General features: G+C 39.9%; 2 protein-coding genes across 2 annotated transcripts; both read left to right on the top strand.

Moving 5' to 3' along the window:
- pyya (peptide YYa) lies at nucleotides 1-5,003 on the top strand. Its single transcript, XM_055035792.1, has 4 exons — nucleotides 1-114; nucleotides 1,717-1,923; nucleotides 4,422-4,502; nucleotides 4,629-5,003. The coding sequence occupies exons 2-4, from the start codon at nucleotides 1,736-1,738 to the stop codon at nucleotides 4,651-4,653; spliced, it is 294 nt and encodes a 97-aa protein (XP_054891767.1). The 5' UTR covers nucleotides 1-114; nucleotides 1,717-1,735; the 3' UTR covers nucleotides 4,654-5,003.
- A 1,438-nt stretch (nucleotides 5,004-6,441) lies between these two features.
- Nucleotides 6,442-23,165, top strand: mpp2a (MAGUK p55 scaffold protein 2a). Its single transcript, XM_055036017.1, has 14 exons — nucleotides 6,442-6,679; nucleotides 12,065-12,113; nucleotides 12,374-12,474; nucleotides 12,576-12,731; nucleotides 12,849-13,019; nucleotides 13,955-14,062; nucleotides 15,208-15,327; nucleotides 15,452-15,583; nucleotides 16,477-16,579; nucleotides 17,273-17,341; nucleotides 17,466-17,627; nucleotides 17,732-17,934; nucleotides 18,273-18,401; nucleotides 18,496-23,165. The coding sequence occupies exons 2-14, from the start codon at nucleotides 12,083-12,085 to the stop codon at nucleotides 18,670-18,672; spliced, it is 1,662 nt and encodes a 553-aa protein (XP_054891992.1). The 5' UTR covers nucleotides 6,442-6,679; nucleotides 12,065-12,082; the 3' UTR covers nucleotides 18,673-23,165.
- The last annotated feature ends 198 nt before the right edge of the window (nucleotides 23,166-23,363 follow it).

Below are 23,363 nucleotides of genomic sequence, written 5' to 3'. Positions count from 1 at the left end.
CCTGCAGAGCAAGATCTCACCGAGGAGGAGAGGAAGAGAAGGACTGCAGGACCCAGAACCTCTGCTGCTGTCAGAACCACCTGTGGCTCCAGCTGCTGCCTGGAACTTCATAAAGTAAGTCTCCATCCACCTCCAGCTTCTCCCTTCAGTTGATCCAGTCAGCATGTACTTAAGAGCCTTACTGTGCAACTCTGGAGCATCTGCTATTAAGTTTTTGTACATTATTATTATTATTATTATTATTATTATTATTATTATTATTATTATTATTATTATTATTATTATTATTATTATTATTATTATTATTGTTACTTCCCAGCTGACTCTAGCTACAGACATGAAGCTGAAAGCCTCTGTTTGTCTCCCAGAGCTCATTTGAAATTGAACAAACTTCTGATGAAAGTCCGTTCAGCACCACGGACAGCTCCGGACTGGGTTTGGGTCCGGACCTCGTTTCCGTGCTTTGCGTTTCTCTTTTCCTGCCTCAGGGAGATGATTTCTCCACAGACTCGGCAGGTCGGGCCTCAGTCGCAGTCTGAGCCCAGACTGATCTGAAGTGACATCCTGCAGCGCATTACAGCCGCCAGCGCGTCACCGCTCAATGAAGGTCTTTTAATTAGCGCGAGAAAAGGAACCAACGAGACGACATGCAGTTTGTTTTCTATAGGGTTCAACACGTACGCACAACTCTAATAATAATAATAATAATAATGTTTAACTAAACATTCATATTATTCGTTTGTTCATCATTTTCCATAAATGCATGCAGGGATCTCATGTGGATTTAAATTGAAAACTTTCTCTCTGAATGTATTTTGGTTCTGACGTCGTTAGGCGAGATTACTTTATTTTTTCCCCCCCAAGAACGACAGATTTATTCCTGAAGAGGCCAAAACATTTCTGAGGAAACTTCTGCTGTCTGGCAATTATTTACTGGGTTAAAAAGAGAATAAAAGAAACAACAAGAAAAACACACGTCTAAATAAATAAATTTATACCAAGTCAAACTTGGAACTGAAATGACGTTTTTTGTAATATCACATATTTATTTTAAATAAGACAATTAAAAAGAGCAAATCATGAGAACAAAATCAGAACTTGTAGGATTTTAAATATTCTCTAATTAACAAAGAGATGAATGCAGTGCAACTTATCTACAGGTGTTCAGGGATGAGATACATGGTATGCAAATAGAGTTCTGCTCTTTATAAAGAATGGCCACAGGCAGAAGGAAGCCCTGCTGCAGGAGTTATGGGTACAGCAGAGCTGGGTCTGTTGCAGACAGGTCAGAGCAAACAGTTCATGATGGAGAACAGTTTGCTGCAGTGACCTCTGACCCATAGCAGATAGAAACAGTTTCACATTCTTTCCCATGATTTTGCCAAATTCTGACCTTTGGTCCTGCAGACAGCAATAACCTCAGAGCGCTCTCCTGCACACAGCGAAGGGTTTCAGCTTCCTCAGGAGTTGACTTGTCATCGATGCTTTAGTTCAGCTTGATATTTACACCTATGAACATCAGCAAAGTCTAAGAGACACCAGTCATTGTTATCAAAAATATCCACATATTAATAAACCCTTTCTCTTTAAATATAATTCATAACCTCTCTGAGAACTTCCAGATACCATGCTCTTAAAAGTAGTAAATCAACTTTGTTTCCACTTTTCTCTTTCCCCCCCCATTTTATTTGTATTTTCTATGTTCTGTTCTGGCAGCTTGGGCCAACCGCTGCAGATGGCTGTGATGCTGAGACCATGGACGATGCTGGTGGCCGCTGTGCTGTGTGTGCTGGTCTGTCTGGGAGCGCTGGCAGACGCCTACCCTCCAAAGCCAGAGAACCCGGGAGAGGACGCTCCGCCTGAAGAGCTGGCCAAGTACTACACGGCCCTGAGACACTACATCAACCTGATCACCAGGCAGAGGTCAGTGCTCGTCCTCCATATCCCGCAGGGCACGGCGGTTCAGGGCAGACCTGTGGAACTTGTTTCAGTTTCATTAAGGATGACAGGAAGAAAAAGTCTGTATTTTAAAACTACTCAAGAATGACTTATTTTCTAAACACCTTGTAATCTGCAGAAATTCATTTTATTAAATTATCATTTTCTAATTGCTTCTTTTTTTTTTTTTTACTACTGAACAATATCCACCATTTTGCAGGTAGAAAAAAAATAACTCAGGATGTTAAAAAAAAAAAAAATTAATTGCATTAGGATGAAAACATTACCCTTGAATTTAGTTTTTTTTTCTTTCAACTTCTCCACTTGAGATCACATACATTTTTCTTTGCTTGAGTCACAACAGCAACCACTTCCCCAGTCCGGCCCACAGCGTCGACAACATGGGGTTCCTCCATGCGTGCAGCGAGCTGAAGCCGCTCTGATCAGATTACGCTTCGTTCCCTGAACCTCCAGGCCTCCAAATCTACAGCAGCAGAGCAATAAAACTTATAGAGATGGAGCCAAAGAGAATCCCAAATTTAGTTATCAGGGCCAAATCCAGGCCTGATGTTCTCAGGTGTAATGCACTGTTGAGCTTTTTTATTTAAAGTAGTCTGGCTCAGGGGCCATCTGCTCTCATTCATGAAAGTTAAATAGCTTATTGATACTTGGAGGCTGGAAAAAAGCAGTCAAGAAAAACACATTTGTTTCTTTTATGTCTTTCTGGAGACTTGTTTATGAAAACACTTTGTGGCCAATAAAATTTGTGACTGTTCCCACATTCCTGCTTCATATGCACCGCTGAGTTTAAAGAGCGGAGCCGTACTTATAGGAAACGGTGGGACAGCAGAATTGTTTTTGTGTTTTGTGTATTTATGCCATATTCAGACAAAAGCACAAAAGCTTTTGTGTGCTTTCAAAATGTAACAGAGAAATAAATCAAATCTGTACATTTGGTGGAATCTGGGAGAGGAAGCCAAGTTTTATTGGCCAGGCTTAAAATCAGTCACTGATAATTGGTTATTTGCTGAGATGTATTTGTGAACAAACCAAACTCAACCAGCTCAACTCAACTCACTGACTAGCTCACTAGCATCAGATTGTAGCCATGGCAACACAACAAACTGTGAAGATTATTCTTTGTACTTTCTCAACAAAAGAAAAAGACCAATTCCTTTAAATCCTATATTTAAATGATAAACAATTTCAAAATATTTCAATTGATCTCTGTTGAAATTGTTAAATTGAATTTCATAGTATACTCATTTTCAGTAATCAAATGTTAAACTTCTATGTATTGTCTGCGTTTAAGAATTTATGGGGCCCCTGAAGCCCAGGGCACCTTCTGCTCAATTCACTTATTCCTTGGCCTGGCTCTGAACCAGACTCACAGTTAGTCATTTTCACAAAAAAATACATTTTCAGAAAGAAACTGGAAGAAATTTTAAACTGTAACTCAGTATATTATTTTAAAGGTACTTGTATCTTCACAGAATTGACTAAATTCCACATCGGAGGGTAAAAACTAATAACCAGTCAGGGTATCTATATGAAGCATGCAGATTCAAACTATGGTAAAAGCATAAAAACAGAAAAATTAAGAAACTTCACAGTAAAAACAAATTTACAACCAAGAAAAAGAAATACTCTACAGTTATTAAAAATAGCATTCTCAGATCAAATGAAAAGTGCCACTGAGTGGAGTTATTTTTAACAAATATACAGTCTGTGAATATTTGTGTATTGAAAGCAGCAACATAAAAGAGATACACGAGGTTTAAAGTTTCCACAATTTCCTTCCAGATGAAAGTGGAAATGAGATAATAAGAGTCATGCAGGTAGAAAATATGGGCTGGACCGACTCTGGAGATTTATGGTGTAGAACTGACCATTATGAGACATGGAAAACATCCTACAGAATGAGACGGTACCAGCTGGGAATCCAAATGTGTATTTCTTGCCTGATTGCTTCCCTGCAAGGCACCACATACACAAACACACACACGCATACACACACGCACTTATGCACGCAAGCACACACATGCACATACACACACACTGACAGACAGAGATGAAGAAGCGTAAGATTGGATGCTGTGATGGTGGGGTGTGTTGATGGGAAAACAGGAGCTGCAGCTCGGGCTGCTGTGGTTTTGTTGTTTCTGTTAGAAAAACACCTGCAGTCTGCTGTCTGGTAAACCATGCAATGGTTTCACATGAAACCACTGATGCCCCTGATGCCCCTGATGCCCCTCAAGTAAAGGTGATAAGTGTGAAAGGGGGATAATGACTGCAACTCTGCATCACTGCTTTCCTCACTAACACTCACTTAACTTATTGTGTGCATTCTACCTCCGACTGACATCTAGAAAGATAAATGATGTAATATAAGAGTTATTATAAAATGGAAAACACATCCATATTTTTGATAAAACTGCAGTTTAATTGGATTTAAACTCAGATTTAATGTGTCCCTGTTCCAGATACGGGAAGCGCTCGGCTCAGGAGGATGTGGTCGCAGAGCTGCTGTTTGGAGGCGACAGCAGCAGAGACCAGAGATCAAGGTGGAGCACCTCATCCACCCTGGGGGGAGCATGCGTGTGTTTGCGTGTGTGTGGGTGTGTGGAGGGGTGGTGCATGTGATGAAGAACCAGATGCTGACTGGCTTCTCTCTGTCTGCCTCTCAACAGATTCGATAACTCTTTCATGTGGTGACGCTGCAGCCCTCCATCCTCCTCATAGTGCTTCTCTTCTGGGGCCTTCCCAGAATGCACCTGGAGGAGCCAACAGGTGCCTCTCACCCCCTCTAAAGCCAACAGAATGACCATCGCTGACTGGAGCACAAGCTCCCTCTATCTCTCGTCATTTCGACAACTTTGTTGTTCCAACAGTGCCGTACCGTAAATCAGTGTCCAGATTAAAACATGTGAGGTCACAGCAGCCAATCGAACGGGGAGCCGTGTCTTTGTGTCCCTCCATCACTGTATTGTGAAGACATTCTGTTTCGCTGTTGCCACTGCCGAGAGGAAGAACAGAGGATGTGAATAAAACCATTTTCTGTGTGATTAACATTTGTTTATTGCTTCCTTGTTAAGGGATGAAAGTCTGGGACAGGCTGAGCTGTATGGTGTGGAAGATCAATATTAACATGTTGCCATAAGTTTGCATGACATCATGATGGTTAGTAACATGATGTCATACAAACAGAGGTGTCCACACTGTCACAAGATCTTTTACCAAAAGATAAAGAGAATCCATCACAGAACAGAAACAAACATACAAACAGCCACACGGGGGCACAAATCCAGACTCAAACCAATTTTACCATGAAAATAGTGAGGATAGGACACATCGAGGTTGTGGAGCTTAAACACATAAAACATATTAATATGCAAAATATACAAAAGGAGGAACATTACTCAAAATTTTCATGTGCTCTTTAATTTATTCAGGTTATGTGTTAGTTTCTGGTCTATCCCTATGTCATAATTTTAATTGATAGCAAAGTGTAAAAACACACAAAGAAATGATGTCATTATAGACCTCATTAAGGAGTTTAGGAACAGGAGTGCGTCAGTGCTGTTTCTTTTACTCTAAACATTGTCGAAACAGTACACAAAAACTTTTAAAAAGCAAGTATGAATGCAGCAAAAATGGAATTACTATAATACTTAAAAAATATTCTGTTTTTCACCTTTTGATGCACAGCCTTAACCTCAACATCTTCACTAAATAATTTTTTTTCTTCCTTTGTTTGTTGCCTCTATATTTTTTAATCTATTTACCTGAGTTAAGATGCAACATCCAACCCTCTCCTCTGGGTGGCAGTGTTGCCCCGTTTTGGAACGAGTTGAAGGATCAGCAGAAAGCTCAGAGCCCTGCATTCAGTCACCAGGTTGTTTAGATCCTGTCTAGGAAACAAAGAGCTGGTAAAGTTTTCCATAACATTAAAGAAAAAAATAGAGATTTAAAGACTCCAGGATGTCCTTGGGGTTTTGTTTAGAACACAAACACAACTAACTGCTAAGTCTAAATAATTATACAAATTAGTGTATTTCTTTATGTAATTTGGTTGAAGATGTCTCATAAAATGACATGTACAGGGTGCATTCTGTCCCATCAGGGACAAGGGTGGTAGACAATGGATGGATGAATGTCTCCTAAAATGTTGTCATACTAAAAAGTTGTTTTTTTTTTTTTTTTTTTACTTTTTTGCCAAATGTGGGTTTTCGAGGGGCAGTGTGTGTGTGTGTGTGTGTGTGTGTGTGTGTGGTGTGTGTGTGTGTGTGTGTGTGTGTGCGCGTGTGTGTGTGGTTGTGTGCGTGTGTGGGTGTGTGCGCGTGATTGTGTGTGTGTGTGTGCGTGTGTATGTGGTTGTGTGCGTGTGTGTGTGTGTGTGTGTGTGTGTGTGTGTGTGTGTGTGTGTGTGTGCGTGTGTATAGGTCAGCAGAGGGAGGGGCTCTCTGGGTGAGCAGCTCGCGCGGTGTTCAGGTTAATGTTGCTGTGAGAAGCGAACAGTTAGCCTCGGCCAGCTCGGTGCGCCTCACGCGCTCAACATCTGAGCGCTTCGTGTTTAACCGTCAGGCGTCCGAATATTTTATTTTGAAGTTTCACGGAAGTTGCGGCTATTTTTCGGTCACATTGACACCGTCGTGGTTCCAAACGTCGACAACGAGCAAGACAACAACAAGACACGCACGAGACCCCCAACCAGCGGGAAGCCTGTCTCCTGTGTTCAGAGGTAGGAGGGACGGGGTCTCCTGGGTCTCCTGGGTCTCCGGGGTTTCCGGGGTCTCCTGGGTCTCCGGCCCCAAACAAAGAGCGGCGAGAGACCTGCAGCTCTCACTGCTGCATTCTGTCCTCTCGGTTGTTTAATGCTCATAGAGCAGGTGGAGCTGTGTTGTTGTAGGCGTGATGTCTGACTGTACACTGAGGTTATGTTAATGAGGTAAATAGTCTCTTTGTTCTCTGGACAGACTTTGGGTTGTACGCATTTTGAAAGTGGGCGTGTCAGTTTTGGTTGTGTATGACCTCTGAGACCAATTAGAGCCGCGCTCAGCATCTCTCCTATTGTGTTGGGAGTGTGATGCACGCACTTTTAAACAATATAACTCAATTTCCACACAGACTTGAAGACATCTGATTCCATGGTTCTTAATTTTACGTAGTGTCTGTTTCAATCTGGACTGTCTTTGATCAGCTCTGGGACACATGACAACTGGTCAAGCTGCAGGCTGAACTGTTGGATGGATGAAAATAGATTCTTTAAAATACATGTTGTGGTTAAAAACAAGAAACGATGTGATTTGTTTTGTTCATATTTTTACTCTTTAATTTTAATTTATTGGTCTGATGTGATAGTTGGCTGCACGGTGACACAGCAGTTAGTTGTTTTGTTCTTTTTGCAGCTCAGACTTTGTATTGTCTCCAGCAGCATGCATGGTTTCTCTCCAGGTACTACGGCATCCTGCCACATCTCAAAACATGACTGTTGGGTACATTGGGCCTTTTAAATTGTCCTTGTGAGTGAGTGTGTGCACATGGTTGTTTGCATGGTGTATCCCACCTACCTCCTTCCCCACACCACCCACAACTATGCAGAGACAAGCAGGTGCACAGTATGACTGGATGAATGGGACCAAAATGAAAAACTGCTGCTATACACGAGTCTAGAATCACTGCGATGATGTAAATATAGATACTTGATTTCTGTGATTCCAGTGAACCACTCCTGTCCTGCCATCGATGGCAGTGAAAACCTCAGAGCTGAGATACACACATCGGTTTCCACATTAGACCACATTTACAAAATGAAACAACTGTTCCAATTGCAAAACAACCATTTTACCACTGAGCCAGTTGCCCTCACTGTGAGGGCAGACACTGAAAAACAGCATCTTGTTTTGACTTTTTTTTTTATAAAAGCCAAAGAGATTCGAGTTTAGACATTCCAAACTCTTAAGTCATATTTTAATATTCAGTAAAACATTTTCTTAAAGGCTGTAGGTTCTTAACTTTAACTCTTTCTACAAAGCTACCAAATCTTCTGAAATCTTCTGATTCCAGTCGGCGGTAAAAGGGCCTTATTGAATGTAAACACCCCACCATCATCGCATCTAAACAAGCTACACATAAACAACACTTCTATCTCACGCTGCAGATTAGAACATCATCTTCTGATTATGTAAAAAATCTTATAGGAAGTGAAATACTTCATAAGATCTAATTTTTAATAATTATGTTCCTTAAAAGTCTAAAGCAGAGCAAGTAGAACCAGGCTTGGCTGCTCTCCAAGCCTTTGTACTAACACTTATTGGGCTGCGCTAACTGTGCCTGCGACATTTGTTTCATGGCTCAGCAGAGCAGATGGGTGGCGGTGGGAGATGAATGGAGGCGGCGCCGTGATGAGTGGGTGGAGGCGTGTCAGCTGTAATGGCGTGGTGGGGGGGAGAACAAGAACAACAATGGCTGACTGCAAGATGAACAAAAGTGAAGAAAACTATAGTTGATTTGTTTTCCTTAGGTATGAAAAAAAGGAAACACAGTATGGAAACTGGCCTGTTGTCATTCATCCATCCTTCCTTGTATCTGAACTTCCCTCAATGTTTTCTGTGTTATCAAGTCATAAATAACTTTTTTATGCTCACACGTTTGTATCCTGAAAAAGTCGATAGATGGAATAATGCATCTATCGGCATCTATTATATATCATTTTACTATATCATTCAAACACAGAGCAATTCAGAAACAGATAAAAATGAATAAAAAAACTACATGACAACATTTAAGGCACTAAAAAGATAAGGAATGATAAAAATGATAAAACATCTTTGGGGGAGCTGTAGTAAACAGTCATGTTCTCATTTCTGTGTAAAAGCCATCAGTTTCTGCATATCTCAGGTTTTCAGGCAGCTTGTTCCAGTGATAAAAGTAAATGCTTCACAGAGTGAGCATATGTCTGATGACCTGAGGATCTATATGGTTCATTCCTGAGCAGCTACTATGAAATAGCATTCATAATGTTAAAGGGGCAGTACATGTAAAATCCACTTTTTTGATCTTTGCATCATTTTATGTTATTCTGTCATCAAAAATATACCTGGAGTGTTGCTTTGATTCCTTCATGCATGTTTGAGAAATCCTTTAATCTCCATGACAACCATTCAGTTGTGCAAAACACCTGACGGGACCGAAGGCGCATCTCCTCCTCTTTCATAGGCATAGCTCCTCCCAGAGCTGCAGTTTTCATGCTTCTGAGCTTCTACCTCACAGAGCAGCCCTCCCCCACTCAGCTCCTTCAGACTAGCCGGCAGCAATTAGCAAACACCTGGTGAAACTGTGAATCTGCTGGATAATAGAGGAGCCATATTGTGATGACTTCCTGGAGGCAGAGTTTAAGAAAGAGCAGGAGTTTCTTAAAGAAACAGAGGCCTAATTTCAAGGCATTAAATTTGGAAGTAACATAAATTTTAAGTTATATGATACTGTTCCATTAAGTTCAATTGATCAAATGGTGCTGGTTGATATGTCGCACTACAGAGTAAAGCATTCCGCACTTCAAGGTGTCTATCAGATGATGAGTACATTTACTGTTAGGTTCATAACTCATATGCTCAAGATAATGTCTTGTTTCAGAAATGTGAATATAATAGTGATGAAGTTTAACTGAACTTGTTTAGATCATTTTGTACCTCACTGCATTTGACAACAAGTCTCAGCGATCCTCTTCTACCTCCAGGCCTTCACCACAGTTTATTAAAAAAAACAACAACAAATAAACAAACAAAAAAACAAAGGTTTCACTGAAACTCAGTGCCCATCAGCTCAGCTGGAAGCTGGTGGAGTAAAGAGTGATTCAGCATCATCAGTCTCACACACACACACACACACACACACACACACACACACACACACACACACACACACACACACACACACACACACACACACACACACACACACACACACACACACACACAGGTTCTTGAAACTTCATGAGCATCCTTGTTCAAAAAGGCGTCAGTGGAATGGTAGCACGGTGGACTCTGCTCGTAATTATTCTGTACATTTGATGTTATCTTTTAATGTCTTTCTTTTTTATCACCATAACTTTATTCTGTTAGAATTTTAGGAAAAGAATTCAGATTTTTTTCTATTAATCCAGATATTTGCCTATCTAATGAGGTATAACTAAAGGCCCCTGTTTACGAAACAAAGTTTGAGCTTTGATTTTTGGCTCCGATGTTTGAGGCAGTTAGGTTGACATCTCGCCGGACCTAGAATCACTGTCTGGATCTCAACTGTTTAATAAGATTGTGACGCCATCATACATGCATGGATGACTGTTAAGTCTGTGAAGACAGATATGATAATCGCCTTTCAGTCAATCCAGTTTTTCTTCCAGATCCTCATTTTGCCTCCCAGTCTGCTCTACTCTTGCCTAAGGTGTTGTATAATCTCTACTGCAGCAGTAAGCAGGGATGTGAGTGTGAAAGCTGATGGAGGAGCCGTTGCCATGGCAGCCATGTGATTTCACAGCAGTTTTTCATTACAACGATAGATGCAAAGATCGTCACATGTAAAGAGTGCCCTGGTCCGTTCTTACTTAGTCAAAATAAGCGTAGCTGAATGTGTTGTCATGGTGATGTATAGATTAGTTACACCAACATGCCCCTCCCTTTCCCGTCTCTCATCAGTATGTGCCAGACTTCATTCTGGAACAATCGCAGACGCTCCGCCTTCTCTCACCGATGTCACTGACTGCTTTGTGTGTGTGTGTGTGTGTGTGTGTGTGTGTTTGAAATGGTATGGGCTCCTTCTCTGTTTTTGTTGATCTAGATGGAACCAATGAAGAACTTCTGGCTGTTTGAAGGCAATGACTTGGACTCACTGTTCTGACAGAACATTGTTGATTTAATCAGTTTTAAAAAAAATAAAATTACGCTTATTTTTTCCCAATAGTTGAAACCAGAAGCTTTAATACACCAAATAAAAAGAGGATTCCACATTTTTTTCTCACTGTCTCACGTTAAAGCTGTAGTATGTAACTTTTATAAAAATATGTTTTTTATGTAGATATTTGTCAAAACTGTTATCATGTTGTGGAAGAATGTTATGACAAAGAATCTGTGAAAAAATGTATCCTCTTTTTATCCTTCCTGAGCTGCTATTCTCTGAAGAAATGCACTGCTCGCTATCAAGCATAGGTACTTGCTGCTAAATGGGCTAACAGTGGAAATTCTGCTGAAATTCTTCTTTGGTTCAAAATGAATAAATAAATGTGTGATGTACTTTTGTATTTAGAGAAAATAAAAGAAAAACCCTTGCATGATGCTGCCTTGACCATGTCTCTCTGTGGGAATTGTGGGTCAGTTTTTCACCACATATAGTGTTTTCCATCCATGCCAAAGGGTTTTGGTCTCATGTGATCAAAGCGTTCCAGAACGTACCTGTTATTTACTGTGTTTTCTCTACATGATCTGTGGAAAATTGCAAACAGAACTTTCATGAAGTTCTGGAAGCATGATCTCTCGTCTTGCTACTCTTCCAGAGTTGTGAAGTCTAGTTGTTTTCCTGTTGGGAGATTCTGACGTCTGATATCTGCAACTCCTCCATGGGCCTCTTGATTGCCTCTCTGGCTAATGTTCATAGTTTCCTCCCCATGTTCAGGTGATGGACTGACTTGGGATGCTGTTGTAAAACCTGACCCTGCTATAAACTTCTCCAGATCAGTCGCCGGGTTCCTTGGTCTCCATTATAGTGTGTGGAGACCAACTGATGTTGGTCTCCACTAACCCTAACCCTACCCTGGTCTCTGATGTTCTGCATTTGCACTGAGATTAGATTAGACACACATGGACTCCAGTTATCATTGGATTAGCATTGGATATGTATTGATTATGGGTGTGTGGGTGACAAAGGAGGCTGAATCTAAAGCACCTCACATGTTTCATTGTTTTTAGTAAAAACGTTCTTCCCCGAAACGTTTGAGGTCTTTGGCTGCATTTGGAACATGTAAATACAGCTCCTATAACTAATGATAAGTTTGTTCCCAGGTCTGTCATCTTTTTGCTTAAACTCTGCAGCCATTCTGCCACCCTGCTCTCCCTCTCTCTGCCCCTCTTAGATTGACTGAAGTTCTGCCATGCCTGTGGCCTCCACCAGGACAGAGCCTGGTGAGACCTGACACAATTCTTCATGTTCGCAGTTATCACCATAAGATTATTGTTGTCTGTCTGTTCTTTTTTTTTTTTTTTTTTTTTTACAAATCCTCCTTCCTTTCTTCATAAAGGCTCTTTTCTATGCATCAAGTGAATACAACAGTGTTATGTTTTTTAAACTTAATGTTGAAGTTTGCTGGGATTCTCAACTGCTGAATGTATGTTTGCGTGTGTGTGTGTGTGTGCGTGCGTGTGTGTGTGTGTGTGTGTGTCAGCTCCCCAGGTGTTGGACGCAATGAGTGACAGCACCACCAGCTCCACCATCGCCAATGACTTGGACCTCATCTACCTCAAAGGCATTATGGAAAGCCCTTTGGTGAGGCATACGAGTGTTTGAAGTGGAACTGAGATTTAAAATGAATACCTTAGTGTCATTTCCACTGAATTAAACCCCGGCTCACTGTTGGTGAACGTCAGGAGCAGGAGGAGAGCCCCAAGGAGCCGCGACTGTCGCCAGTGAGGGAGAACAACGTGGAGCTCCTGCAGGAGATCCTCAGGGATCTGGACCCGTTCACGCAGTGCTCTGATGCTGCTGCCGAGCTGGCCCGCATCCTCACACAGCCTCACTTCCAGGTGTGGAATGTACACAAATGCACCAAGGTGCATTTCAGGGCTTTTAAGCAGGAGCTTTGACTGACCAAAGATAAATTTGAATATCAAACCAGAATTCTGTCTTTTTCTTCCCCTTAGTCTTTACTGGAGACTCATGATTCTGTGGCCTCCCAGGCATGCGAGAGCCAGCCTCCCAGCCCGTGTGACTGTGTTGATCATGAACAGGAAGACAGTCAGACGACCAACCCGGCCCTGCCCTCTGATGCCATACGCATGGTTGGCATACGCAAAGTAGCCGGGGAACATCTGGTGAGAACATCACTGCATTAACTCTGTGGCCTGTATTCCTGCTCCAGCTAAACATGTCTACTTTCATCAAATAGCAAACATCAGCTTTTAAATATTTTTCCTTGTAAAAATATCTGATCTCATAGTGAATGTATTAAATGTTAACAGCGTCTGTCAATCAACTTCCTTAATATGTTAATGGAGAAACAAGTTACCATTACTGGAAAACCATTTTTCCACCGTCATTAGTGGCCATGCTAACGAGCCTTAGCAGGCATGGCTTCATTATGGTGAACTAGCTGGAGGGTAGCAGAGAACAAGGGATAAGGTTGAGCAGCGCATACATGTGGATGATTCATAGCACTATGACACTCCTCCTTGCTCTGATTGGTTGTTTCTGATGAGGTGTTTATTGGTTCAGATGACAGCAGATCTATAGAAGAAAGGCAGATTATCTCATTGCACTGTCATGACATAGAGATCATTTTAACAAACATGTAAAAAATATATTTATACATATATTTTATAAACGTTAGAAACATTATTCTGCAAGTCTAAAGGAGAAACGTTTCCAAACTGACCTCTCCTTGTGTAATGAGAAAAATATTTCCACTAATTGTTGAAGTATTGAATTTACTGTGACTAATGATCCGCTTTTTGAAATGTTGAGGTGAAGTTCACAAGCAACACTTAGCCATGACACCTTTATAAATGAAGCAGTCCTTCTAGAAAATGCATCTAGAATTTCCTCCATATTATCTAGCTCTTACATGGTTTAGCTGAGTGCTGTGGTTGTGTCCTGGTCCAATCACGTTCCAGAGACGATGGTAAGGTTGATTCTCTCCTGGATCTTTGACATTATGTCTCCTAACACAGTTATAGTTTTATCATTTGTTGATTGTTTGTCTCTAAGCATTTTCTGGATTCACTCAAACAGTTTTTGCTTGTTGTTTCAGGGGGTGACGTTCAAAGTGGAAGGTGGAGAGCTGGTGATCGCCCGCATCCTCCATGGAGGAATTATAGACCAGCAAGGCCTCCTGCATGTTGGTGACATCATCAAAGAGGCATTTATCCAATTTCTACCTTTCTCTGGGTTCTGAATTTGAGCTCTTAGACTTTATTTACTATAATCTACATCAGTGTTTTTCAAAGTAGGGAAACTTTCTATGGTTTGGGTGCCTGGTGCCTCAGAAAGCTTGAGCAAAGATGATAAAGAAAAAAAAAATTAATAAATGACCTAACTATATTTTTAAAGATAACGTTTGAATAATATATATCATCTAAAGAATAATAAAATAACTTAAAGAATAATAAAATCTTTAAGAATAATAAAATAAATTACTCAAATGTTATCTGCCATGCAAATTTTTATGATTGGCTTCCAGATTTATCCCAATGTTTTGCTCCTCAAGCTGCTATGGAGAGAAAGGGAAAAGCTGGATACTGCTGTGAAACAACAACAAAAAAACACAACCCTAAGAACGCCTGACCGACTAAAACCAGAAAGTATCAAGTTGCATTAATCTAAAAAAAATTTAAAAAGTGTGTGACAACTCTCTTCTACTCACACAGTGTGACATTACATCTGCTCCTGATTTAAATATTTGACGCCTCGCGGAAGGATGGTTTAAAGATATGATGAATGCTGTTTTTATATCTGGGCCCTTAACGATAACTCAGAATCTGTTAAAAATCAGCATGGACAAGTGACAAATGTTAATGTAGCAAGATTAGCTGCAAAGTTATGAGTCATTTTGATTTAAATTTATTTAATCAAGGACAGCACATTAAGTAATGTTGCATGTGAGAAACAGAGCAACCGTTGTTTTGTACACACATTTTCTAGTCACAGGTTTTTTTTGCAAACCCAATCCTCAGTTAGCTCTTGATTAAAAGAAAGTCAAATTAAATATTCTTGTCACGCACACACACGCACGCACACGCACGCACACGCACGCACACGCACATAGAACCCTATGCTGAATTCTGTTACTATAAACAAGAAAAGCATGAAAATATATTTTAGAAAAAGCTAAAACTCCACAACAAATGAGGTTAGTATTCATCAGTGTTGAATTGTCGTTATTGCTACATTGAGCTTTTTTTTTCATTCTATGTAACAGTTTATAGAGAATTACCTAACAGCTTCATCGTAGAGAGGAGCTTTGTGAATAATTAATTTGAACAGACTGTTCTTGTGTTCTGACAGGTGAACGGGCGAGATGTGAGCCAGGACCCCAGGGTGCTGCTGGAGGAGCTACAAGCAGCCAGCGGCATTGTGGTTCTGAAGATTCTGCCGAGCTACCATGAGACCATTCCACCAAGACAGGTGACACAAGCTAACACTGGAAGCTCTTCTGCAGTTTGTGATTTTTGTTATACAGATTGCCTGTTGAACCAATGAGTTGGGGAAACCATTACGTAACGCTTCCTGTTTGTTTGAATTTGTCCAGGTGTTTTTCAAGTGTCACTATGACTACGACCCAGCCAATGACACCCTGATTCCTTGTAAGGAAGCAGGCTTAAGGTTTGAGACAGGAGACATCCTTCAGATAGTCAACCAAGATGATGTCAACTGGTGGCAGGTAAGAGACTTGCACACAAAGCAATTGTAGAATGTAGAATTTATCGTTCAGGCTGTACAATCTAGAGATGGACCAATCCAGATACTGATATTGGATCGATTCCAATTTTGAAAAATCTTGTAGATTGGGTATCGGTCACAATGAACCCAATCCATAAGGGCAGATCTAGTCAGTCTAATTCTATACTTTATGATCTAAGCAATGTCCTGCTTTATTATTTATTTTACATTATATTTAGAATTCCTAATTGCACTTTCCGAATCAATCCGAGAGTGATTGATTCAAATAAAAAAACAGTTTTTAATCTAAAATCCAGCAGATTGCATGGAGGCACTGAGACGAGGTAGTCACTCTTCACAGATCAGAACACAGCGACAATAGACAAAACACTCGTGTTGTCGTTGGCTTCACAGCAATTCCTCAAACTGAGCATGCACTTCACAACTGTGGAGAGAGAAAAAACTCTCCTTTAACAGGAAGAAACTTCCAACAGAACCAGAACCGACTGGAGGTTTGAGAAAACAAAGTAGGCACAAGAGAAACAGCAGCAGAACTTTCTACTCAGCTAAATGCTAGTTCAGTGGTTCACTGGAAAGCAAAACCTCCAAACATTTTCATGTTTCTGCAGGAAACATTTTCATGTTTCTGCAGGAAACATTTTCATTTTTCTGCAGGAAACATTTTCATGTTTCTGCAGGAAACATTTGAGTATGAGAAGAACAATCAAGACACAAATTTTACTTAACGTTCTAATTGTCCTTTTTCTTTTCTTTTTTTTTTTTACTACAAAATTAAATTTGCGTCAGTATCCTTCATAGGAGCTTGAACTTTCCAGTCTTTGTTTTAAACACTAATATTTTGATCACTGCTCTGCGGCTGCGCTTGGTGTTCAGGCCCGACATGTGGAGGGTGGAAGTACAGGGCTGATTCCCAGTCAGATGTTGGAGGAGAAAAGAAAAGCTTTTGTGAAGAAGGATGTGGAGTTGGCACCTGCAGGTATGTGGACTTTCCAAATCAGGTGAACGGCTGAGACGCCAGATTTTTGTTCTGAAGTCAGTCCCTCAGCAGCTATGAACTATTGCTATGTTTAATGGTGCAGACAGTGGTAATTTCTGATATGAGTATTTTGGCCAAATGCCCACGACATTATCTCTTTAGATAAGCAGGACTCTTTGTTCTGCTTATCTAAAAAGATAAGCAGAAGTTATCTTCTTAAAAGGTGTTTTTATGGGAATGGCGTAATCAGATTTTTGTTCTTCAGAACAAAAAGCTGATTAAAACTCCAGTGATTTGCTGCCATCTGCTGGTAAATTTCAACATCTGTCCAGTCATATTTAAAAAATTTGAATACTTTGAAAAGTTTATTTTTTCAGTGACACCTTTCAGTAAAACGCGTTATGTCAATTAATACCTAACAGACTGATGTCTTCAAGCTTTATTTCTGTTCGTTATGATATTCAGCTGCCAGCCAATGAAAACATACTTAGGATGAGAATATGGACATCTTAAATCAGAAAAATGTGCTTAATGAAAATATGTTTAATTTCTGCTTGGAGATTGTTATTTTCATTTCAACACAAATTCTGATTTTTGTATATGACTGTATGACAAGGCAGCTGAATGACGATTCAGTCAGCTGATGTAAGCCTGGCTGCAGTACAGTAAAACTATTTTTTTATGGTGCGACAGGAAATCTTTGCACTGGTCTTGGAGTGAAGAAGAAGAAGAAGATGATGTATGTGACCACAAAAAATGCAGGTAAATGTCTGATTTCACTCTTTTTAGTTCTGAAAATGTACATTTCTTCCCCGAGCCCTTCTGAAATGTTCCTTTTTATTAACTTGCTTACCTCCTTTCCTTTAACCATTCATCTCATTCCTAGAGTTTGACAGACATGAAATCCTGCTGTATGAGGAGGTGGCCAAGGTTCCACCATTCAAAAGAAAAACTCTGGTTTTAATTGGAGCTCAGGGCGTTGGAAGGCGGAGACTAAAGGCCAAGCTGCTGCTGAGGGATCCGCAGCTCTTCGGCACCACCATCCCATGTAGGAAACCCGACGGCTTTCAGCGATTCCATTATTTGACTTGAAGACAACAAGTATGGTTCTTCTAAACATCTTGAAATAACTGTGTTTTTGTGTGTATCTAGACACCTCCAGAAAGCCTAAAAAGGGAGAACGTGAGAGTCGGATGTACGCTTTCACAAGTCGCAATAAGATGGAGGCTGACGTCAAGAATGGCCGTTATCTTGAATTTGGAGAATATGAAGGCAACTTGTATGGTTTAAAGATTGACTCCATCCACGAGGTGGTGGAGGCGGGACGCGTCTGCATCCTGGATGCCAACCCACAGGTTTGCAGACACATTCGCCTTCTCCTTGGGATTTTAAAACCATTAAAACTTTATTGAAAACATGCTTTTTACATTCTTGATAAAACTGTCGCTCCGTCGTGACAGTATCTCTTGTTATATTTACATGATCTTAAAATTTGTTTTAGGATCTGAAACATCTGAGTGTAATTAAGCTTCAAAAACATCTAACAGAAGAACAGAAAACCCAACGAGAAGCTGGGGTCTAAACTCTTCTGGCTTCTCGTGTGGTTCAGAAAAAAATCACAGGAAAAGTGTTAACTTTCATACAATGTTAGTTAAAATCTTATGTGTCCATTTACTCTGTACGTTGCTTCTAGTCTCTCAAAGTGCTGCGGACCTCGGAGTTCTTGCCCTATGTGGTTTTCCTACAGTCTCCTGATTTTGAGGTGCTGAAGGCGATGAATCACTCGGCTGTAGAGGCTGGGGTGGTCACAAAGGCCCTGACAGTATGAGCAAAATGAACCTTTTCTCTTATAGAGCACTAAAAATTTTGTGTCAAAGAAGTGTGCAGAGAGCCAATCTGTGTGTTCTATGTTACAGGACGAAGAGCTGCAGAGGACATGTGATGAGAGTGCTAAAATCCAGGCCGCCTTTGGTCACTTCTTTGACCTCACCATCATCAATGAGAACCTTGATGAGACTTATCGCACAGTCAAAGCAGCTCTGGAAACAGTTTCCAAAAACCCACAGTGGGTCCCAGTCACATGGGTGTTCTAAGACCTGAGAACTACGCATGTTTCAATTTTCAAGACTCACGGTTTCATCAGTTTCAACAGACATCTGGCATAGCATAGATCAGACATCCTGGACCAAATGCTCCTGGACCACAGCAGGAACTGTGTGTGTAGAATAAAACTGTCTTATTGCAGAACTTAGTGTGTTGGATGGTAAATGCTTGGTTGGCTTCAGGTGCACTAAAGTCTCAAAAAAGTTTTTGGATGATTTTAAGTCTTCTTAGAAAGACTTTGTGCATGCTCGTGCATGCATCTGTGACCCATCTTGGCAGTGTTGTAGTACTCCAGACCCGTCTTGGCAGTGTTGTAGTACTCCAGACCCGTCTTGGCAGTGTTGTAGTACTCCAGACCCGTCTTGGCAGTGTTGTAGTACTCCAGACCCGTCTTGGCAGAGTTGTAGTACTCCAGACCCGTCTTAGCAGTGTTGTAGTACTCCAGACCCGTCTTGGCAGTGTTGTAGTACTCCAGACCCGTCTTGGCAGTGTTGTAGTACTCCAGACCCGTCTTGGCAGAGTTGTAGTACTCCAGACCTGTCTTGGTCTCGAGACCTTTTTTTTTTATGGTCTCGGTCTTGTCTCAGTCTCGGGCACTGAGGACTCTGGATTTTATTTCAAGACCAATCAAGACTGCAACAGTGGAAATAGCATTAAACTTTCCTCATGTAAACAATAAGATGCAGGGGGGCTATATTTGTAAATCTGATTATTAAGTCAGTCCCTCACCAGCTATGAACTTCACTGCACATCACTGCTCTATTGCTATGTTTAATGGTGCAGAGAGTGGTGATTTCTGACATGAGTATTATGGCCAAATGCCCAGGGCATTTTCTCTTTAGATAAGCAGAACTCTTTGTTCTACTTATCTAAAGAGATACGCAGAAGTTATCTTCTTAAAAGGTGTTTTTATGAGAATGTGAGTCTTTCAAATCAATTTGATTAGCAATTTTGATCATATTTCACATTTTATTGTGTCATGTAGCACGAAGCGCTGGTCTTGGTCTTTACTCGGTCTCGGACTCTGAAAGTCTTGGTCTTGTCTCGGTCTCGGTTTAGGTGGTATTGACTACAACACTGCCCTGAGGACTTCAGAACTTTCTATTTTTACATTTTTCTTGCAAACTTCAGAGATTTGTTTTTTTTCCATTGGTTACATATCATAAAGGAGGTCAGACCTTTTGGGGTCAAAATGTGCCAAGAGATTCATTTCAGCCAGAAAACGGATCCTGCCAACTAATATCAAATATTTTTCTACTTTCTGTTAACGTACAAATTTCTTGGATATTCATACATAATAATGTACCAGACTAACCCTTATTTAAACCATGTGTTGCTCTATCAATCTCCACCATAAATTCCAATATGGCTTCTGCTCATGTGAACTACAGCCTTAGCAGCAGTAATAGGCTTTTATTGAATAATCATTAGGTTTTTAGCTCATTAAGACAGACAAGCAACATCTGGTGGTGAACATATTGGTGCAGTGATGATACAAAACACAGAGAAGCACGTCGTTTTGCTAACTGAGTGTAGCAGCTAGCGTATTCCTCTGGATAGCACTCCTTCAGAGGCCTTCCATGCCTCAGTGGATCAGGGTTGTTTTGTTAGGAAAAGCTGGTAGTCAGACACTGTATGCTTGTAATATATTTAAGGATACCGAGTTTCTTAATGCAGTTTAGCATTTTTTAATATGTTACAGAAGCAGTAAGGTGGTAAAGTCATTGTGAAATGTAATTTTTTTTCATTGCAAAGACAGCAGCAGATAGTCAGAAGCAACTTTTTCTAGTATAACCCTTCTGTTGAGATGGAAATAAAGAAGTTAGAGTTTTTTTTCCAGTAGCTGGACAGAGTATCATTTACATGGGAATTCTATTAACCCAAAGCATGTGACATAATATTGTTAAGATCTTGCAGATGGTCAGAATATACAAAACTGATTTATGTAATTTAAATAACTGAGGCATTAGATGTTGTCAACTCTTCTGTCTGTCTAATGATTTGCTGCCACGTGGATTTGTGAAACAAATCTAGTGAACATAAACTGCATTTGAAAGAAACTCTTTCAATGTGAGTCAGCCGTAAAACTAATTGAGCCAGTTAAAACAAGTCACAGTCTGAATGCTTTCAGCCATCCCATAATGCTGCCTTACTCTCTGATTATGTGACTTTACAAACTGTAACGCTGCAAAACTGCCAAGGACTCAGACCGTAACACAGATCGGCAGAGCAGCAGAGCTTCTGAGAACTGACATGTTACACAGTTTGGACTCTCATAGAAACTCTGCAGTGTTGTGCTCCTTAACAACGCTGTGTCGCTTTAAAACTGTCCGTCATTCCCAGCTGACACTTTTATGTTGCACTGATCCCGATCTGTTTAACTAGATCCCCTCTTTTTGTAGATAGCTTGTACATACACAATGGTATAATAGGTATTTATATTGGTTTAAATGTCCAGAAGGCCATTTTTAAATATATGCTTATAACCCATGAGTGTATAACACAAGATCTATGTTGTTCCTTCTGACGTTCCCACCTCTATTTGCCGCACCAGCTGCGTTTCCATTTCGCAGCTGTTTTGCTCAAACAGCAAATGTCGTATTTGAACAAAACATTGTTGATATTTTGCCAATGAAAAAAAAAGCTCAATTTTGCAATTGTGATATTTCCATTAAATAAGAAACACAATTAAATTCACACATGAATAGGTTTGTTCATGCAATAAGTAACTTTGATACCGGCAAAAAAATCACCTCATCGCAGAACAAAAGCTTTTGATCAAAAACCGTAACTTTCCAGTAAACAAATTTATTTTCGTAATTCCAATTTTTTGCAATTATGTGGTCAATGGAAACGCAGCTTCTGATCATGGTTCTGACTGGCAGCTTCTGGAAGATTTTAACGCACAATGTCAATTCACAAACAAGAAAATCTGGTGCTTGTTAAAAACTGATTGTTAACTGGCAGCGGTTGCTTCAGTTCCTTTTGGGAAGAGATTTTTAGTTACTATCTATGCTTTATTTCCTGAATGTTGCTTAAGAACAGATGTTTATCTGGGAGCTTTTCGGTTCCGATCACCTGGAAAGTTTGACTTCATCATTATTGCTCTTCTGAAGACAAAACCTCACTCAATTTTTTTAAATAAAATAGATGCAATACAGACATTTTTTCCTTTATCTTTATGAATGTTGGTACATCTTAGGACAGAAGCAGTTTTTTTTCATTCTGTTTTGTAACTGATAATTTCCTGTATAAATTCAAGCAAGAAGTGTCTTCAAATAGAAGTTTACAGTACATATCTCTTCCAGTATATATACTCCATAGTGTATACAGTGAAGATGGTACAAATCTATCTATGTATTTGATATGAACTGAAACATTCCATAATATTATGTAATACTTGTTCAAATGATGACACGATGTGTATTATTTCTTGACAATTTGGATGATTTTGTATTAGAGATGTGTTGAGCAGCATTGTGTTGTCAATTTGCTGTTCAGTAAAGCTTTGATTTGTTCATAAAAATTTTGTAGACTCTGGTTAAGTACTATAATATCAGGAGATACTGAAAACACTATTCAAAACATTTTTTGGTCAATATATTTATCTTGGGATCAGAGGCGACACTGGGTGAGAGCAGTTCCAATAAATGTTGTATTGTTCTATAAAGATCAAATAGTTATGAGTTCTTTTCCATCTTTCAGAGGCCAATAGCTGCACAATAACTGCACTATTTTCCAGTGTGTAGGAAACTGAAAGTCTGTGATTTCCAAAAGGCTGTCAGTGTTTTCAGAATCATAACTTTCCATAAATAAATGCTTTAAAGAATAAAGCAGAGCTACTTTGCTGTCGTCCATTTTCCCTCCTGTTATCTGCTAGGCTGGAGTCCAGAGATGCCTCTGTTTTAAACCAACCATATTTAACTACTTAATTATAAATATGGATCTGAAGTTCATTCAAATGGGAAAGAATGAGCCATTTTAATTTCCCTGCTGCTCCTGGTTCAGTTCATATGAAATTATTGAATCATATTGATGTTTTGCTCCACTCTCACTCTCACAGATGGACATTAATTCAAACATCTTACTGACACTGGAAATTTATTTTTGAGTTTCCGACTGGCTGGTCAAACAGAAAAATCCTCCATTTCCTGTCGACAACCGATATCTCAGTGCATTTTTATAACTTGTTATAGTCAAAAAACTACAAACTGTTACAAGTATGATGAATGAAAAACATATTTTGTTTTACTGTAAATGTATAATACTGGATTAAGCCTGATTTTTATTTTTTATTTTTTGTTTATCATTATGCTTTAATCTTTTCAAAATAAATTATTGGTTTGATTTTAAATGTGTGATTTTCTTCTGTCTTAGAACATATTACTGAAAATCATGCAGAACTTTTATATGTATACTTTATATTTTGATGGAACAGTTTTATCAGCATGTCCAGAGGGAGAATAAAATGTCCTGGACTCAATCTGACTGTGTGGGTTTGCATCGTCTCTTCATGCATTTCCTCTGGCTACCTCAGTTTTGGTCTTTTTTCAAAGAGCCAATAAGATGAGATAACATATTTTGATTTGTGATGTATTTTATCAAAGAACTTTTGAAGAATGGGCTTTGCAGACTGATATTTGTGGAAGGAAGAACACTTACCTTTATCTTCAGGCGGTTC

This window comes from Poeciliopsis prolifica, unplaced genomic scaffold, assembly GCF_027474105.1.
Source record: "Poeciliopsis prolifica strain line A6 unplaced genomic scaffold, Auburn_PproV2 SCAFFOLD010, whole genome shotgun sequence".
Taxonomy (NCBI): Eukaryota; Metazoa; Chordata; class Actinopteri; order Cyprinodontiformes; family Poeciliidae; genus Poeciliopsis; species Poeciliopsis prolifica.
This window is presented reverse-complemented; position numbering and strand designations above follow the sequence as displayed.

What these genes read in the sequence shown, in the direction of transcription:
- mpp2a (XM_055036017.1), top strand. Translation starts at nt 12,083, where the DNA reads ATGCCTGTGGCCTCCACCAGGACAGAGCCTG. An exon ending in AAGTAGCCGGGGAACATCTG is followed by an intron (nt 13,020 to 13,954) that starts GTGAGAACATCA and finishes TTGTTGTTTCAG; the next exon opens with GGGGTGACGTTCAAAGTGGA. An exon ending in TCCTGGATGCCAACCCACAG is followed by an intron (nt 17,935 to 18,272) that starts GTTTGCAGACAC and finishes CGTTGCTTCTAG; the next exon opens with TCTCTCAAAGTGCTGCGGAC.
- pyya (XM_055035792.1), top strand. Translation starts at nt 1,736, where the DNA reads ATGGCTGTGATGCTGAGACCATGGACGATGCTGGTGGCCGCTGTGCTG. An exon ending in AACCTGATCACCAGGCAGAG is followed by an intron (nt 1,924 to 4,421) that starts GTCAGTGCTCGT and finishes TCCCTGTTCCAG; the next exon opens with ATACGGGAAGCGCTCGGCTC. An exon ending in AGCAGAGACCAGAGATCAAG is followed by an intron (nt 4,503 to 4,628) that starts GTGGAGCACCTC and finishes GCCTCTCAACAG; the next exon opens with ATTCGATAACTCTTTCATGT.